A 20160-nucleotide genomic window follows, 5' to 3' on the forward strand; every position below is an offset into this window, starting at 1 on the left:
TCTCCGCCAGCAGCGGGAGCGCTCCCGCTGCTGGCGGAGAGGTCCGCGAAGCCTGGGCGCGCTGAGCTCAGCGCGCGCAGGCTTCGGCATGCAGGCACCTCTCCGCCAGCAGCGGGAGCGCTCCCGCTGCTGGCGGAGAGGTCCGCGAAGCCTGGGCGCGCTGAGCTCAGCGCGCGCAGGCTTCGGCATGCAGGCACCTCTCCGCCAGCAGCGGGAGCGCTCCCGCTGCTAGCGGAGAGGTCCGCGAAGCCTGCATTCGCCCCATAGGACGCACCCAGATTTCCCCTTCATTTTTGGAGGGGAAAAAGTGCGTCCTATAGGGCGAAAAATACGGTAAATCATATTTCTCCCCCATTCTTAAATTTGCCTCCTCTGCTTTAAAACAAAAATCCCTACATATGAGAAGCAAGCTTCTCGTGACAAAAATGATTTATTTTTTCCATTTTTCCATTCTTTATTTATTTCTACACTTCCTCCAAGGAAATCAGGGAAACATAATTCTTTCCCCATCCCCATTGTATTCTCCAAACAAACCTGTGAGATAGATTAAGTTATCAGTCAGTGACTGGTCTAAGGGTCAGCCAGTGAGCAAGGCTCAGAACCATGGTCCTAGGCCAAAACTCTATCCATTATTTCACACTGACTCTGGAGGTACTAGTGTAAATATATTTCTGCTGTAGCTGTGCTGAATGTGTAGTGTTTTATTTTTGTCTGTATCATTCACATATTCCATTCATAACTTACGGTTTGGAACACTACAGCTTTGTAATTCATCTGCCTTTGGAAACAGCTCCTTGTATGTTTTCCCCTTGTCAGATGGATTAAACAAAAAAACAAAAAAAAGAATCTTCATGATGCAGATCTATTTCCAAGAGTCATAAAAAGGGAAATTTAGTTGAAAGTTGCAGACTTGATCCATTTGGCTCTGATAATGTTGCGGGCCAGACAGAGAAACATTTGACCCTCCAGATGTTCCTGGACCATAATTTCCAACATCCCTGACCATTGGCAATGATGGTTTGGGTTGATGGGAGTACAACAACATCTGGAGGTTCAAAGTTAGGCAGTATTAAAACTAGTCTTCACTTTTGCCCTGAACAAGGAATGCAAGAAGCTATCTTAAACCAGATCAGACTCTTTCTCCATCTGATCCAATAGTGTCTACTCTGACTGGCAGAACTCTCTGGGGTCTCAGGCAGAGAAAGGTCTTCCATATCAGCTGCTGCCTGATCTTCTAACAGAAGTCAGAGACTGAATATTCTGCTTGCAAAGTGAGGGTTCTGCCACTGAACTATGAAGTTTGTATAACTCTCTTAGGCCCTGTCTTCACTACACATTTAAAGCAGCACCATACCACTTTAAACACTCATGGTTTCTCCCAGAGAATCATGGGAACTGTAGTTGGAAAAGGGTGCTAAGAGTTGTTAGAAGACCCCTTTTCCCGACATGGAGCTAAAATTCACAGAGTGGTTTAGCAATTGATCCCTCTTCCCAAGAAACTCTAAAAACTGTAGCTCTCTGAGGGGAATAGGTGGCTGCCTAACAACTCTTAGCACCCTTATCCAACTACAGTTCCATGATTCTCTTGGGGAAGCCATGAGTGTTTAAAATGCTTTGGTACTGCTTTAAATGTATTGTGCATATGGGCCCGCACTTACATTAATGAGCATATTTATTTTTGTGGTGCATGTATCTTCATCATTTGTTAAACTTTTCACCTCAAGCCTTGTCATATTTTATAATCTTACTGAGACTTAATATAAGTCCAACTGTATTGAGGCAAAAGGCATGTGTGAGAGATTATGTTTGTTTCAGTGGAGCATATAAGCATCTGTTTACCTTGAGGACTACAAAACCCAAGATGTATTCTGGCTGTGAGGAAACATCACAAGTCTAGATTGCACCAAATTAGAGGAGTACAAAGGAACAGAGTCCATTTTATATGGATTTTCCATATAAATCCATTGCATGGGCTGAGAAATCAATGTTGGTGGATATTGTCCCTATGTTTGTTTTTTTTTTTGTTCTTTTTTTTCTACACAAGACTAGCATGAAGATGTGAAGTGAAATACAAAAAAGGGGAGAAGGATCTGATGGAGGTGGGTCTTATAATAATGGTCAAAATAATATTGATCTGTATCGGGGTGTTGAGAAAAACAGTTTGAAAGAAGTTTATTTTCTCCCTCAAGTTATTTACTGGGGTCTTGTCGCTCAACAAAATGTGTATTAGCAAGGGAATAGGAATCATAGGGCATGGAGTGAATTAACAGAGCAGGTGACTGTTTCTGAGAGTGAAAATAAATTGTGTGAACCTGATGCAAATCAATTTTAATTCAGGAAGGATAAACAGCCCAAGCCATTAGCTAGAGAAAGTGATTTGTGCGGCTGTCCATTTTGAGGGTGAGAGTAGTTAATTGCAGTCAGGCTTGGGAAGGGCAATTTCATACACCTGTCTGCCTTCTGTGGGCTAAAGTTTGACTTTGGTGCCTCCGGGAGTAGATCACTGTGGTCAGGAAGATGTTTTCCCCTTCCCCGCCTCCTTTCCTTGGGATCATCAGAAATGGCTTCAAAGGCAGGCAGGATGTTAGTTAGCAAGCAGCAATAAAATACACTTGTACGACAATGCCCTTGGCAAGGACATCAACAGCTGTGATGGAACTAGGGGTTCTTCAAGAAGCAATGTCAATGCAAGAACATGGCTGCCTTGTGAATCTGGTCCATCTAGATTGGTATTGTCTACTCTGACTGGGATTTCAGACAAGAATCTTTCCAGCCCTACCTGGAGGTGCTGGGGATTGATTGCATGACCTTTATAGAAAAGCATCTGCCACCAAGCCATGGCTCTTCACAAATAGGAACACAGGAATCTGCTAGACAGTTAGTCCATCGAGCCCAGTATTTTCTGCCCTGACTGCATCCATTCTCTGGGGTTTCAGACAGGAACTTTCCCCAGCCCTCCCTGGTGATCCAGGGATGGAACCTGGAAGATACCAAATGCAGCAAACATGCTGTTCCACTCAGCTATGCCTCCCTCAAGAGGATTGTCAAGGTGAAACAACATAAGGCTGTTTGTAAGTGGGCTTATGATGATCTGCACAACTTTATTCTTGGCTTCCTCAGACATCTTGCACACGACTGTGAGGATGATACAGAGGCGGTGCCAACATCAAAGGAGGTCACAGCTGGGTTTCTATAACAGACAAGGATGGGGAACCTGTGGTCACCAGATGTAGGACTTCAGATCCCATCATTCCTGGCTATTGCATGTACTGCATGAGGCTGATGGGAGTTGGAGTCCAACAGTCATGGGTGGGTCAAAAGTTCCCCATCCCTGTTCTATAAGCATTGTGATTCCCCTGTATCTGAAGTGGTACAGTATGACGAGAGCTGCTGCAGATGATTCTGCTGAGCATGGAATTTTGTTCTAAGGCAGCTATAGATACCTTCGCCATAGCTTAGGGGATTCTACTTGGCAAAGGCTTGCCAAAAATGGTGTCTCTTTCACAAGCATTAAAAGAAGAAATTTAGCTGTTTCTCTTTGGTGGGATTAAGCTGGCACTGCCTAAGAGCCCCTGGAAGTCCAGGTGCCTTTGTGTCTATTTCCAACTTACAAGGCAATTTATCACCCCTTCCAAAAACATGCTTTACACATGCAGCTGCATGAGGTGGAAGAGCCTTTTGATGGTAGAATAAGCCATACTATTTCAGATTGTATGGGGGAGGGGCATAAAATTTAATATGCTTATACAGTGGTACCTCGGGTTAAGTACTTAATTCGTTCCAGAAGTCTATTCTTAACTGGGAACTGTTCTTAACCTGAAGCACCACTTTAGCTAATGGGGCCTCCTGCTGCTGCCGCGCCGCCCTAGCACGATTTCTGTTCTCATCCTGAAGCAAAGTTCTTAACCCAAGGTACTATTTCTGGGTTAGCGGAGTCTGTAACCTGAAGCGTATGTGACCCGAGGTACCACTGTACTGAAAATCTCACTGCAATGAGAGAACTAGGAGAACGGGAACCAATAATTCACCCTAGTGGTCTAGGTTGTTGTTGTATAAGATTCCCTCATGGGCTCTTGATTGCTTATTTTAATTAAATTTAAATGTTATCTATTTCCCATCTTTCCCCCCAAGATGCTCAAGGTAGTGCACATGGTTCGCTTCCTCCTTATTTTATCTTCACAACAACCCTGTGAAGTAGGTTAGCAAGAGAGAAGAGTTTGGATTTGATATCCCGCCTTTCACTCCCCTTCGGGAGTCTCAAAGCGGCTAACATTCTCCTTTCCCTTCCTCCCCCACAACAAACACTCTGTGAGGTGAGTGGGGCTGAGAGACTTCAGAGAAGGGTGACTAGCCCAAAGTCACCCAGCAGCTGCATGTGGAGGAGCGGAGACGCGAACCCGGTTCCCCAGATTACGAGACTACCGCTCTTAACCACTACACCATACTGGTGAGACAGGGGGCTTCATAGCTGAAAAGGGACTTGAACCCTGCTTTCCAGGATCCAGCGCTCTATCCACCACCACCATTTGTCTTGTTTATTTCATAAGAGGAATCTGCAACAAAATTATGCCCTTCATTCCCCCTTCCTCTCAGTTTCACTGGTTTCTCTTCCTCAAACAGTCAGCCAATATTCTGTGCTCACTCAACATGCTGTCTACATTGAGCTGTTTTGAGGTTCTCACCTTTAAAGCCCCCACCCATCATTTCTGCAAGCAATGAGGTTCTGCAGGTCTCTGATGGCACACTTTGTGCATAAAAAAAACTGTGCATTTAATTTTTTTATATAATAATTTTTTATTAATTTTCAACTCAAATATACAATTTATATTCAGTTTTTAACAAATTAATCCTTTTTTGACTTCCTTCAGCTGCTCTGACAATCATCCATATTAATCTCTCTATTTCGCATTCCTTATTTTTGTATTGCCATTGTCTTCCCTCCCACTTCTATTTCTTTTAAACAATACATCTTATAACTCACAGTGCTTCTTGAAACCCCACTAGCGTTGTTTGCACATCACATATACTTTTCAGATAATCCACAAATTTCCCCCAGTCATCAATAAATTTTTGGTCTCGGAGATTTTCCAGTTAATTTGTCCAACTCTTCATAGTCTGTCAATTTCATTCTCCATTCTTCTATCGTCGGTATTTCCTCCTTCTTCCATTTCTGGGCCAATAAAATTCTTGCTGCAGTAACTGCATATTGAAAAAGTTTACTGTCTTTTCTTCTTATTTCCTTCCCTGTAATCCCTAAAAGAAAAGCCTATGGTTTCTTTACAAAGGTATACTTCAACATCTTTTTCAATTCATTATATATCATCTCCCAGAAGGTCTTCACTTTCTTACATTCCCACCACAAATGGCAAAATGTTCCTTCTTTATCCTTACATTTCCAACACTTATTGCATGTCTTATACATTTTTGCTAATTTTACCGGCGTAATATACCATCTATAAAACATTTTCATAACATTTTCTTTTAGTACCGTACATGCAGTAAATTTTAAATTCTCTTTCCATAATTTCTCCCAATCCTCAAATTGTATATTATGGCCCAAATCTCTGGCCCAATGTATCATTACTTATTTTACTTCTTCATCTTTCGTATGCCATTCCAACAACATCCTATACATTTTTGACAGAATTTTCCAATCATTGTTTATAATATCTACTTGAAATTTCGAATCATTTTCTTCATAACCACATTCCTTAATATCTTTTTTAAACATTTCATTTACCTGAAAATAATGCAGCCAGTCATAAACATATTCTTTAACTTGTTCATATGGTTTTAATTTCCATTTTCCTCCTCTGATTATCAATTCCTTATATGTAATCCACTTATCTCTCATATTAATTTTCTTAACACTCATTACCTCTAATGGAGATAACCAGTGTGGAACTTTTGGTTCTAATGACTTTTTGTACCTATCCCATATTTCTATTATCGAACTCCGGAGAATGTGGTTCCCAGATCCTTTATGGATTTTCTTTTTCTCACACCATAAATATGCGTGCCATCCAAATCTGTTATCAAATCCTTCTAAATCCAGTGACTCCTTATTTTCTAATTTTATCCATTCTTTCAACCAGCAAAAACATGCTGCTTCATAGTACAATTTCAAATCTGGCAGGGCAAAGCTGCCTCTTTCCTTCGCATCTGTTAGTAATTTAAATTTAATTCTCGGCTTTTTGCCCTGCCAGATATATCTTGAAATCACTCTTTGTCATTCCTTAAAAATCGTTACCCCCTTTATTATGGGACTAGTCTGAAATAAAAATAACATCTTTGGAAGGACGCTCATTTTTATCGTAGAAATCCTACCCCAAAAGGATAGTTTCATTCTGCCCCACACCTCTAGATCTTTCCTTATTCCATTCCAAACCGGTATATAATTATTCTGAAACAAGTCAATATTTTTAGGAGTTAACCAAATTCCTAAGTATTTCACCTTTTTTACCACTTCTATCTCTGTTTGTTGTTGCACTTTTTCTATCATACTTGCGAGAGGATTGCGCTGCACCGGAAGTCCAAAAAACTGTGCATTTAAAGCAGTGTCATCTCACTTTATAGCTTCCCCCAAAGAAACCTGGGAAGCATACTTTGTTAAAAGGTGATGAGCGTTGTTTAGGAGACCCCATTCCCTTCATAGGTCTACAGTTCTCAGAGTGATTGACCAGTGGATCCTTCTTCCCAGGGAACTATGGGAATTGTAGTTCTGTGATGCAACAGTAATAATAATATAATTTATTATTTATACCCCGCCCATCTGGCTGAGTTTCCCAGCCACTCTGGGCAGCTCCCAATCAAGTGTTAAAAACAATACAGCGTTAAATATTAAAAACTTCCCTAAACAGGGCTGCCTTCAGATGTCTTTTAAAGATAGGATAGCTGCTTATTTCCTTCACATCTGATGGGAGGGTGTTCCACAGGGCAGGCGCCACTACCGAGAAGGCCCTCTGTCTGGTTCCCTGTAATCTCACTTCTCGCAATGAGGGAACCACCAGAAGGCCCTCAGAGCTGGATCTCAGTGTCCAGGCTGAACAATGGGGGTGGAGACGCTCCTTCAGGTATACAGGACTGAGGCCGTTTAGACTCAACACCAACACTTTGAATTGTGCTTGGAAACGTACTGGGACAGTAGTCTCATGACAACTCCTAGCAGCACCCTTAGTGTCAACATTGCTGAGCTAGATGGACCAATGGCTTGACTCAGTCCAAGTCAGCTTTCTGTATTTGACTGTGCAGCAACAGAGCCTCTTTTACAATGAGTTAAAATGCTTTCTCTCCCCCCCCCTTCCCTGCTGTGCTTGCAGTCTGTTGTTCACAATCCTTCCTAGAATTATCTTGTTGGCTCCTGTTGGTGTCAATTAATGATGTGTGGAGGAGCTGGGGAGGACAAGGGGCAGAGGAAGGGATGGCAATTTGCAGACACCTTGTTAGTAAGGCTGACCGCAACCCAATGGAGCCAGACAACTAGGCTTAGAACACCTGACATCTTCTTCCAACAACAAACAGCAGCTGTTTATCAAGCACCATTCTGTGCATGCCAGGAGACTGTAAATAGCTTTATGCAGATTAACCTCCCAAGTGCCCTCACAACAGAATCTCCTGGGTGTCAGCCTTATTATTCACGAGGAAAGCTGAAGATGGGCTAGCAGAGAAGCGGTGGACATGGGATGGGAAGGTGATTTGACTCAGTTCACATTTAAGGGTGAATCTAATCTAATTTGAGCTCTCGGAAACAATACATGAACACAGTTGTCTTTCAAAACCTCAAATTTTGCTAGGCAGTTTTCCAGCCAAGTAATAGGCACAAAAATACACAATAATATGCATATATTAGTGAAGATAATGAACAGAGATGTGTTGCGTTAGGGAGTATTGCATGCAAACATGTGTATATAGGAAAAATTAGCAGTACCCTGCTGATGAGGATGTGTGTGATTATTATCTTTTAACTGATGTTGAAATGAGGACTGAAGTTAAAAGTGGAAAAATGAGAAACCAAAATGGACAGATTTGCCTATTTGTTCCTATCTTCCGATAAGTGCAAAAGCATTGGAGGGGGGTAACTGAAGTGCACCAAATCATTAAAAAATGTTTTTTTAATAAAAATTAAAACTGAATAAATGCACTCAGTGTAGGCAGTACTGAGTGAGATGAAGCAATGGTTCCATTTAGAGCAGCATTCTAGGTTTGCAGCAGAATGGACTTTTACATCTTTTACATACTTTACCCTTTAAAATGTGTTTGTGGGAGTGGGTGGGGTTATTGGTTTGTGCTGTTCAGTGGCGGAGCTTCATGCTCTGGCACCTGGGGCAGAGAGCAGGTGGGGGCGTGGCTGGCGTGTATCCTGGGGGTGGGGTGCGCATCCTGGGGGCATGGCTTGCATCCTGGGGGTGTGGCGTGCGCTCCCCCTGCCCCCTTCTTCTTCCTCTGCCAGTGGTGTTGTTGTTTTGTTCTGGTTTTTATTATGCATTTTGAACTTTTATTTAGTATTTTTATGTTGTGAACTGCCTTGAGATCTATGGGGGAAGGGTGGTATAGTACACACAGACACACACCCCTTCTTAGCTTCAGAACTGCAGGTGATAATCATCATTGCCAAACCATGACCCAGTAGGCTGTAACTGACCTGCCAGGGACCCTATGAAGGCTCAAGAGTTTGCAGCAGTGAGAGGCTTGCATTAGGCTCGGCTGTGCCTCAGTCAGCGCTCCCCAAGGGACCGATCTTGATGGATGGCAAACATTTCTGCTCATTTGTGTGACTTTGGATTAAGTGAAGCCTCCGGGATGCTCCATAACATGCTGTCCCATTTTATTTATTTATTTATTTCCAGTGAGATAACCAGGTGAGTAGGCCATGCTGGAAGCTGGGATGACAAAGCCGAGCTCTGATTGCATCTTTATTGATTGCAAACAAAATAGCTTTCATAAAACTGCCCCAATAATAATATCTCCGGCATGACTGGAAAAACTTGCTGCTCAGATTCCTATGGTGTAAGTGCTACGAAAATAACAAAATCACATGCTAACAGTGTTCCCATATAACACCAGATTTCAGATTGAATGGCCACATCTTTGATTTTCCAGCACTCAAGCAAGCAAACACAACCCATACCCAAACACAAGTTTCACGCCTTCCTGACACTAAGTCTCCAGTGTGCAGGAAAGTTTCTTGTTTTGCTGTGGGGTTTTTTACACACACAAAAATACAATTATTTGGCCCTGTTCACAGTCTGAAGTGGCACTTTTCTCTTCCTGCACGATCTGCTGCTTGTGTAGACTAGATCTAAAGGGAAAAAGAACTATTGAATTCACAAGGGCAGCAGCTTGTTAGTTACAGGGTGACTCTGCTGTTTCAGGACCAAAAGATCTACCAAATGCAATTCTCCTTGAAATTCATGTGTGTGTGGTTGAAATGGAGTTGTGGTATACCATAAAACCTACAGAACCTATGAAGCATTACAGTAGTGGGCAGATACCCACACATGGAAACATTGGAGACTTTTGCTAAATGTTCTGCTGGAGATCAGAACAGAAACACTGGATTCCCCCAGTAGGTTTCATTTATCCCTCATTCTGGCTACCACACAGTGCCTTAATATCACTAATAACACTAATTTCAGTATATGCTTTTATTTATTTATGTTGCCCATTAAACAATTAATGAAAAGGTCATTGCGAATTCTCTGAAGCACCATCAGCCATTTTGAGGACTGTTGGTTATGCAAACAGGCACCATCACTCTCCTCAAACAAGCAAAGATGTCTAGACTTGGTAGCTTTTATGCCAGCCCGTAATCTTCTAATTAGCAGGCTTAATTGTTTGAGAGCTATTAAGATGTTCTGTTTCCAAACCTTTGGCTTTCTCGTAAGGAAAGAGGTGCCTATGTCTCTCCATCCCCCCCAAATGAAGATGAGTTACTTTTGGATGAATTGCTGTTAAAAAGCAACAACGTGTTGCTATTATAAGCATCAAGTAGTAAGCTGACCTTTTCTCATTCTGTCATTTTCTCTGTTCTCTCGCATCTCAGGAGTCACCAAGACAGGCACAGTCCACTTGAAATATAAAACACAGCAGTGGGGGGGGGGTGAATAATTTCATGGGTGGTTTCTTGTGGGGGCCTGACCTACAATTTCACAAGCAGACATGCTGACAAGCACAAGTCAGGATGCAATATAATGGCGGAACTTGACTTAATGAGATGCAACTTTTGCTTCCCTGCCCTTCATAATTTAGCCACGAGTGCAGGGTTAAGGAACATTTGTTCAGTCTGAAGGCCACATTCTCTTCCAGAAAACCTTCCAAGGGCCACTTCCCAGCAGTGGGCCGGGCCAGAGGAAAATGTGGGCGGAGCAATGGATGTTGGCTTTGAACAATAGGCTAGTTTCTACACACACACACACACACACACACCACCCTCTCCTCCATCTAGCCAAGAAAGAGACATTCAAGGACACATGCTGAGTGACAGGTTCCACCCAGGCAAAATAACTCAAGGCCGGTGCAAAGCAAGGCCAGTAACAGGATGGAGAATGGGGAGAATCCCAAGGGCTTAAAGGAAAGGACAGGGGCCTGAAATTACCCAATCCTGCCCTAGTCAGTGGGAATTTCACTTTCATTTGGTTTTGACCTTCCTAAGCAATCTTCCTGGGACGCGGGTGGCGCTGTGGGTTAAACCACAGAGCCTAGGACTAGAAGGTTGGTGGTTTGAATCCCCACGACGGGGTGAGCGCCCGTTGCTCGGTCCCTGCTCCAGCCAACTTAGCAGTTCGAAAGCACCTCAAAGTGCAAGTAGATAAATAGGTACCGCTCCGGCGGGAAGGTAAACAGTGTTTCTGTGCGCTGCTCTGGTTTGCCAGAAGCGGCTTAGTCATGCTGGCCACATGACCCGGAAGCTGTACGCCGGCTCCCTCGGCCAATAAAGCGAGATGAGCGCCGCAACCCCAGAGTCAGCCACGACTGGACCTAATGGTCAGGGGTCCCTTTACCCTTTACCTTTAAGCAATCTTCCACCCCCAGCTAGAAAAGATGGGAGGGTAGTTTTGGGAACAAAGCATGATCAATCAAATGGAGACAAATTCAATAGTCCAGCCACCTTCAGTGAAGAAGGCTGGCTGTCTCTAAATTGCAAAGCACTTATAGCAGACAGGGCATCTTAACAATGTGGGATGTCCCTGCTATTGAGGGTAGTTAGTAAAGTTCTGCCTCCCTTGCAAAGCTGGAGAGTGAGAGATAAACAGGCAAGACTTTGCAAATACAGTGAAACAAAAGGGTCATCTTTTTTTGCAAATGAAAATTAATGAGAGCCTGCCGGGTGATGAAAATGAAATTATTTGTTGCATTAACATTAATTCCTGGTTCCCCTCCCTCCCGCCCTTTGCTGCCTACAGATGTACAGCATATTAAGAGGAGAGACATCATTCTGAAGAGGGAGCTCGGCGAAGGTGCTTTCGGGAAGGTATTCCTGGCTGAGTGCTACAACCTCAGCCCCACCAAGGACAAGATGCTCGTGGCTGTGAAGGTAAATCCCAAGGACACCTAGGCTCTGAATTGCTGAGAATGAAAATTCCACACATAGGCTGTATTTGTAGCTGCTTGGAAGCCAGTTGGAAGTATCAGGTGGTACAGAGCTATTCTGGCTAGTCTCCTATTAAGGATTCAGTGCAGTGGTTCATCTTACAGGGAAAAAACGCTTCAAATGTTAAAAACTTCCTTGAACAGGGCTGCCTTCAGATGTCTTCTAAAAGTCACATAGTTGTTTATTTCCTTAACAGCTGATGCAAAGACAGGGCTCTTGATGAAGCTCAAGCCTTCTTTCTTGAAGGGGATATTGATTGATTGATTGATTGATTGATTGTGTAATTTGTATGCGCGCACACAGACAATAATTATTATCCCAAATTAAAAATTGGGAGAAGGTGGCTCTTAATACAGCCCTCCAGTGCACACTAGTGTAGTGGCCAAAATGGTGGAACCTTCTGGAAAAAGTGTATTTCCAAGGTTTGATAACACCACTTTTTTTTTTTAGTAATACCAGTCCTTTTTTCTGTGGGGACACAGGGGGACACATACCCCTAAATATTTTGTGAATTTAATTGAAGAAGAAATTCACTGTATTTATTTCCCCCCGATTTGAACTGTATTTGCTTTTCCCGATGGTGATTTTCTTGAGACAAAATGAGAGTAACCCTAAACATTTTTTAAGGAAAAAAGCACTGAGTTATACCATAAAATTATATTTCGATGGAAAGATAATTTAATGAAGAATGTAATGCAATAACTTTTATGAAGGATTATTTATCACAACAGCAGTCATAAAGTGACATGAAACACACAGGAAAAAATGAGATATACAGGTTAAATTGCTGTGTTGGCACTGTGCGATAAATAAATGGGTTTTGGGTTGCAGTTTGGGCACTCGGTCTCTAAAGAATTCCTTTGAGTAGCACCTTAGAGACCAACTAAATTTGTTATTGGTGAGCTTTCGTGTGCATGCACATGATCTGAAGAAGTGTATCTGAAGAAGGTATCTAAAGAAGTCTGCATGCACATGAAAGCTCATACCAATAACAAACTTAGTTGGCCTCTAAGGTGCTACTCGAAGGAATTTGTTTTGACTATGGTAGACCAACACAGCTACCTACCTGTAACTGGTCTCTAAAAGGTTCGCCATCACTGCTCTAGGGAAGCAGGTGGCGTTGTAGTCTAAACCACCAAGCCTCTTGGGCTTGCTGATCGGAAGGTCCGCAGTTCAAATCCACGCAATGGTGATGAGCTCCCATTGCTCTGTCCCAGCTTCTGCCAACCTAGCAGTTTGAAAGCATACCAGTGCAAGTAGATAAATAGGTACTGCTGTGGCGGGAAGGTAAATGGCGTTTCCATGTGCTATGGCTTCCATCACGGTGTTCTGTTGCGGCATAAGCGATTTAGTCATGCTGTACCCAGAAAGCTGTTTGTGGACAAACACCAGCTCCCTCAGCCTGAAGCGAGATGACCACCGCAACCCCATAGTCGCCTTTGACTGGACCTAACCATCCAGGGGTCATTTACCTTTACCTTTTTACCTGTTCTGCCTCTGCAGCTGGAGGCAGAAATGCTTTTAAATTCCATTTTCTGGAAACCACAGTAGGGAATAGTGTTCTTGTTTTTGGTCCTGCTTGAGGGCTTCCTGGTTGGCCATTGTGAGTGGTGGATGCTGGACTAGATGGAGCTTTGGCCTGATCCAGCAGACTGTTCTTATATTCTTACAAAACAAAGCTGCTGGACCACGGACAGCTCCAAGCAAGCAATTGAAAAGTTGGGAGCAGATGGGGGCCTTTAAAGCCCCTGTCTCCAGACTGCTTTGTCCAAGCTCCACCTGCCTTGTAGACAAGTTCAGAGACTTAAAAGGCCAACCTTCTTACCTGTCACCATTAGTTGATATTTAGTTGCCCAGCTGTTCACAGAACTGATGGTTCCAGGATCTAATCCCTACAGCTCCAAATCCCCTTGAAATATCATCACAAAGTCACTTCCTCACCTTACATTTAAAGCATTATTATATAGTTATATCTCCCCCCCAAAAAAACAACAACAACCCAACATCCTGGGAACTGTAGTTGGGTAAGAACCAAGAGTTGCTAGGAGACTTCTATTCCCCTCACTGGGCTGCAGTTCTAATAGTGATTGTTAGATTACTCTGGCGCCTCATGAATCACAAAGGGATGTGTGTTCTAAACTATAGGGGAAACCATGGAAAATGCCCACTTCTAAAATTTAATTTCATTTATGAGTCACTTCCCATAAAATATCTTGAAGCAATTTCACAGTAAAACTTCTGAGTCAATAGTTGATAACTATTTATCAAATTTATGTAGATGCCAATCAATAAATGCTACATATATGGCTTATAAAGAAGACAGGATTGGAAAAACAATCTATAATAATTAAAATCAGCAATAACCAATGGAAGACATCAACCCTCTCTGGCCAGCAAAAAAATAGTAGCAGCAAGCCTTCCTTGTAACAGAGACAGCATCTGGATTAAGCTACGCTAGGCTACAGCACTAGGCCTAAATATGCAAACAATGCTAAGAACATTAGATGAATCTGCTGGATTTGGCTAATGGCCCACCCAGTCCAGCATCTTGCTCCTACAGTGCCTGATCAGATACTCATGGGAAACCCAGAAGGTAGACATTAATGCAACAGCACTCTACCCAGCCAAAGTTCCCAGCAAGTGAGCCCAGAAATGGAAGCAAGAAGAGATTCTGACAAAAGAAAAATGGCAGACAAAATTAATGGACTATGCAGAATTAGATGAAATGACAGGAAGGATTCAAAACCTGTGGGACCAGAGATTTACAGAAGATTGGAAGAAATATACTAACTGTTTGAAGAGCAACTGTAATCAACAAATTACGCTAGTAGGACGAGACGTTTTGTAAGGAGAAATGTATGGAGCATTGCAAATTAGAGAAAAATAGTGATATTAGTTATGAGTTAAATGTGATTGTGGAAGTGAGAAATGTATATTTAGTGATTAGATTGGAAAATTTTCAGATGAGATTGATGGAAGTAAAAAAAATTGTATAAGATGTTAAAATACATTTAATTATTGTTGAAAATGATATGTTGAAAACATATATATATATAGCCATTGATAGTTTTATCCTCCATGAATTTGTCTGATCCTCTTTTAAAGCTATTCAAGTTGGTGGCCACCACTGCTTTCTGTAGGACTTAATTCTACAGTTTAATTATGTGCTACATGAAGGAAGGAAGATTTCCCTAAATCTGTGTTGTGCATGGGGGAGAAAAATGTTTCTTTATCCATTTTCCCCATGCCATGCATAATTCCATAAACTCCTTTCATGTCACATCATACTTGCCTTTCCTCTCAAGCTAAAAAGTCCCAAACTCTGCAACTTTTTCCCATTTTGGTTGCCCTTTTCTGAACCTTTCCCAACTTTTTGAGGTGAGGTGAAAACAACCTATATAGATTTGCAATGAGTGAATCGAAACCAGGTGGCCTTTTTTCAGTGGTCAGAAAAAGGAACACAAAGCAAGGCAAAAGGTTTTGGTCCACCTCTAATAGTAGACAGCATTGGGGGGGGGGAGTGTTTGGGTGTGTGTGTGTGTGTGTGTCACAGGGTTGTGAAGAAAATACAAGAGACACCTCTAAGTTTCTTAAGGCATGATAACAACATCATGAAGATATTAAATGGCTGAAAGTAATCAAGGGCCCAAGATGAGAATGGATGTTTTGCCATCTGTGCACTGCACTATCATCTATCTGAATCATCCATCTAAATGTCTCTAGTCAGGTTGTCCCCCAAGGGAGGAAAATTAAAATGAAATTATGTGATTTTTGAATAGATGTGGGTTAGAATGATAAGACAGGGATTCTGGGGTTTGGGTTGTGTAGTTTTGGTTGTGGGTTTTTTTCTTCAGTCTGCTCTATTTTAAAAGAGAAAACTTTCTCTATCAAATGCCATTCCTCAGTATGACACTTCACACCTTGGCAAAGGAGACCAACTTGACATGGTTTTCTTTCAGAGTCTAACTCAATAGAGTCAGACTTCTGAAGAGACGTCAAGTAAGATGGATTCAATCTGCAATAGCTCTTGCTATGTCTTCAAATGCTTTCCGAGATTCCATTCAGACTGTTTTCACACATGATGCTTTTATAAGGTGGTGAGCAAAGGAACGTGGCCTGTTCCTCTCACTCTTTGTCAGCATAGAATAATAACGAAGATAAAGAAAATGTCACTCTTATTATTTTATTCATTTAATAACTGCCTCAATTTTCAGTCCAGAAGGGATCTTTCAGGCAGGTCCTTATGCAGTGTGGCAAAATGCAATCAAATTATTTCAATCCAGGGGCCACACCTGCTGTCCAGGTCCATATTGGCCCCGTTTCTTCTTTCAATGCCCAGGTCAGCAGCAGGCAAGACTGAAAAGCATCATAGGAGCAATGGAAGCTCCTGAGTTTATATCTTTGGTCTTCCTGGCTCTTTATTGTCTACACTGACTGGCGACAGCTCTCCGGGCTTCGTGAAAGGGGTTTTTCACAAGCCTACCTGGAAGCACCAAGGATGGAACTTTGAACCTTCTTCATGTAAAGCCTGAGCTCTGTCACTGAGAGCTATGGTCCAGATTGCAACTGATGGAGAGGAAAAGATGTGATCTCAGGCACTCGTCACCTATCGATTAATGTCAGATTGCTTGCCAGCTATTCAGTGGTAAAAGACTAAATATAATTACATGACCGCAATCACATACTTTTGGATATGAGTTATGATGGTGTATCATCATCCAGTATCATCCAGTGTCAAATACAGGTATGAAATATCTGCTGAATATTTGACACTGAATTAGGGATGGGCAGATCAGACTAAATCCATATTAGTTTGACATGTGCTCAATTATAAGCTGGTTACATTCTGGCTTTTGTGCAAAAGGAAAAAGAAAAGAAAAGAACACAAACATGTGTTTAAATTGTATGTACCTCCTCCTAAAGTACGCTTTTTATAGCACTCTGTGAGTATTCTCCTAAAACAAACCATTTTTATATGAATCCAATGCATTTCCCTTGAAAATATGTATTGTGAATGCTTTGTGATGTATTCCCCCCCTAAAATATGCATTTTTATATGCTTCTCCGTGTAGTTCTCCTAAAATATTCATTTTGTGCACGTTTTCTTTGAAAATGCATCATAAAATTCAGTGGTGAATAAACTGATTAATAGCTGCATTCCAGTCTTTATATAAGTGCGGGACCAAGGAATTAGGTCAACCTATTCTAAAAATGTAGACTTAGACTAAATCAATATCTCCCTTTCCCCCTACATTGAAATCCTCAATGAAGAATTCCTGAGAGCATATTTATGTTTAGCTGAAAGCTGTGTCTTCATGAGGAAACATACCAGACACAGGTGTAATATGCTTTCAGCTAATTCTTAAATAAACCCAAAGCTACTCCAGTATTAATTCCATGCGCACAATTGGCAAAAGTACCTAATCATGGCAAACCATGAGTGTGGTTGAGGAGCCATTTTCAAGAAGAATACAAATTTGAGTCTCAGTCTCTCAATAAACTGTTTAAACCAAAGGGAATGAAAACAGGATTTATTTATTTATTTTTTTTGGGGGGGGTGAATTGCAGTAGAGATGACACACACACACCAACACATCTATTTACAGAATAAAAGACAGCAAATTCAGCTCTTCCAAAGTAAATGGTGGACTAGTTCAGGAGAGCTGTAATAAGGAACTATGATGTTTTCTGCCCCTCATTGAGAATTGGTTTCAAATTCTGGGTTCATGGTTTTCCAATTCTGACTCTGCTAGAAATAAGTGGAAGCTATTACCTTCCCGGTCTCTCACAGATGGGTTTGTGGAAATTCCACTTCAATGAGATTTGAGCTTGGATCAAACACACACAACCATACAATTTCATAACTGGTGATCTTCTGGCATTGTTTCTGCATGGATCACAGTGCCCACGCTTCCCACTATATCAGGAGTGGGGAACCATTTCAACCTTCTGGGCAACTTTGTGAAGCGTCATGTGCTAATTATCTGCACACCATAGGAAGTTTCCATTTGATAGGTGGTAATCTGGATTTACTCAATTTCAACAGGCTTAAAACTTAGGAGGAAAGTGGCCTTTGTTAGCTTCCTCATTTTGTCTTTGTATCCTCCTCTTTCCCTCAGGCCCTGAAGGACCCAACTTTGGCTGCCCGAAAGGATTTCCAAAGGGAGGCAGAACTTCTCACCAACCTTCAGCATGACCACATTGTAAAGTTCTATGGTGTCTGTGGTGATGGAGACCCTCTCATAATGGTATTTGAGTACATGAAACACGGAGACCTGAATAAGTTTCTGAGGTAAATCCTGAACAAGCTTGGTTTACAATGATTTAAAGTTCTTAAGGAGAGACCTCAAAGAACCATAAAGCCTTCTGAAGTGGGAATTGTGCCCCACCAAGGTGCTAATAATGACTTTTAAAGCCTTGGGCAACTTGGGTCCTAGATATCTGAAGGGGTATCTCTTCCTATACCAATCTGTCATTGAGCTAACATCAGCAGTTGATGTCCTCCTGGCAATCTAAGGGCAATCAGTTATGCATTGACCAGAGAAAGGGCCTATTTTGTGGTGACCCTCCGACTATGGAATGCCCTCCTACTTGAAATATGATTGACACAATGTCAAGTTCCCAGCAACAATTGAAAACCCATCTTTTTCCCCATAGACCACCATGGGGAGGACAGTTGCCTTGGCCAGATTGGACCATTGCTGCAACTGACTTTGCTATTGTTTTATCCACTCCATTTATATTTTGTTTTGATGTGAACTATTGTGCTCCGGAGTACTGATAGCTCACCACAGGGAACACCTATACAGTGGTACTTCGGGTTAAGAACTTAATTCGTTCCAGAGGTCTGTTCTTAACCTGAAACTGTTCTTAACCACTTTAGCTAATGGGGCCTCCCGCTGCTGCCGCTGCACCGCCACTGCACGATTTTTGTTCTCATCCTGAAGCAAAGTTCTTAACCCGAGGTACTATTTCTGGGTTAGCGGAGTCTGTAACCTGAAGTGTCTGTAACCCGAGGTACCACTGTACACAGAACCAAAGGTTCCTGGTGTTATCCCTGGCAGCTTCTAACAGGCACAGAGTCCGATTTATACCTTCTGCCTCTTATTGCTTCTTCCTTCTTAGCTCTCCACCAATTTGCTGATTACTCCACAGCTCTGTGTAGGCCATTCCAAGATGCAGAACTTTAGGATGCACTGGACTCACATTATCTTTTACTTCATGCATGGCTCCTTTGGCAAGTGTGGTTAGCCACTGCTGGGCTGAACCACCACCACCAGCAGCAACATCACTTAGTCTTTTCCCGTTCACTGAAAATTTCAGCCAGTCTATCTTATAAGTATTTCATTTATCCTTGGATGCTGGCCAACACCGATCAATCAAAGCTACTAGTCATGATAGCTACGCTCTCACTGCACTGTTGAAGACAATGTCTGTTAAGGATCACAAGTTGTGAGAGTGCTACACTCAGGCTCTGCTTGTGGGCTTCCCATGGACATCTGACAGGCCACAGGATGCAGGACAAGATGGGCCATTTTGATTTGATCCAGCTGGGCTCTTCCTTTGTTATGATGTACAAGGTTCTGTGGGGTATAAGATTTCCAGTATTCATGGAGTGCAGCATTCCCTTAAGTAAAGATCAGTTGTTAGTTCCTCGTATTTAGAAAATCAGAAGCTAGTTGTGTGTGTGTTTTGTTTTCCCCCATTGTGTTTATTCGGTGGGAGCATAAATGTGTTAACAATGCAGACAATGACCCATGAGCAATAGAGTTGAGTCCTTGCGACATTTGCCAAGGCGAAGTGCTCCAGCTGTGGAATCTGACTCGTGACTGGGACAAATAAATCCCTTTCCTCGGCTGCCATTTATTTTAGCTGGCATCTAAAAGGACAAGACATTTTGGGAAGCATCCAAAGAGATGTTTATTAGCAACACAGGCATTTTGAGGGACCCCATTCCCTTTCTGAAAGAAAACCAGAACCTTCGGGCTGTGGTAGCATTAGAGGTGATTTGAAGCATCAGAGCTCTTGATGTTTTTCCTTCCCAGCCCTATAGGCCTACCTTGGATTGGGGAGACTTTGAGAGATTAAATGCATTTTCCAAGTCACTCTGACAAGCTAGCAAAAATCCAAAAGCTTTGTTCCACTAGATTTAACAAAGGAATATTGGCAATTCCCCCCATGTTGCCGAGGTCAAAGAGACAGCGGCCTCTGAAGCCACCTTGTGTTTTTCTAGTTCTCCTCAATGCCTTTCTCTCCGTGTAATTAAAACACCTTGATTCCCTCAGCAAATCCCATCCTCTACTAGTCGACAGCAAACAGACACACATTTGAAGGCATAGGCTCACTGCATACATTAGCATCTAAATGAAGCACCATGTTCATGAAAGCCTCCATGTGCCTGTAATTGCTATTGTCTCCAATGGCTGCAGCTTAATACCAGTTGCTGGAAACCGCAGGAGGAGAGAGTGCTCTTGAGGTCAAATCCTGCTTGTGGGTTTCCCACAGGCTTCTGGTTGGTCACTGTGAGAACAAGATGCTAGGCTACAATGGCCACTGGCCTGATTCAGCAG

At 42.3% G+C, this 20160-nt stretch overlaps 1 protein-coding gene across 2 annotated transcripts in view; it reads left to right on the forward strand.

Annotated features, from left to right (window-relative positions):
* NTRK3 (neurotrophic receptor tyrosine kinase 3) overlaps positions 1-20160 on the forward strand; it is a 409192-nt gene that overhangs the window by 334918 nt on the left and 54114 nt on the right. For both annotated transcript variants that reach the window (XM_083411958.1, XM_083411959.1), the window contains exons 13-14: positions 11403-11533; positions 17710-17882. In XM_083411958.1, coding sequence (XP_083268084.1) covers positions 11403-11533; positions 17710-17882 — 304 coding nt within the window. The remainder of the gene's footprint in view (positions 1-11402; positions 11534-17709; positions 17883-20160) is intronic.

Source organism: Podarcis tiliguerta, assembly GCF_965153285.1.
Source record: "Podarcis tiliguerta genome assembly, chromosome: 14".
Taxonomy (NCBI): domain Eukaryota; kingdom Metazoa; phylum Chordata; class Lepidosauria; order Squamata; family Lacertidae; genus Podarcis; species Podarcis tiliguerta.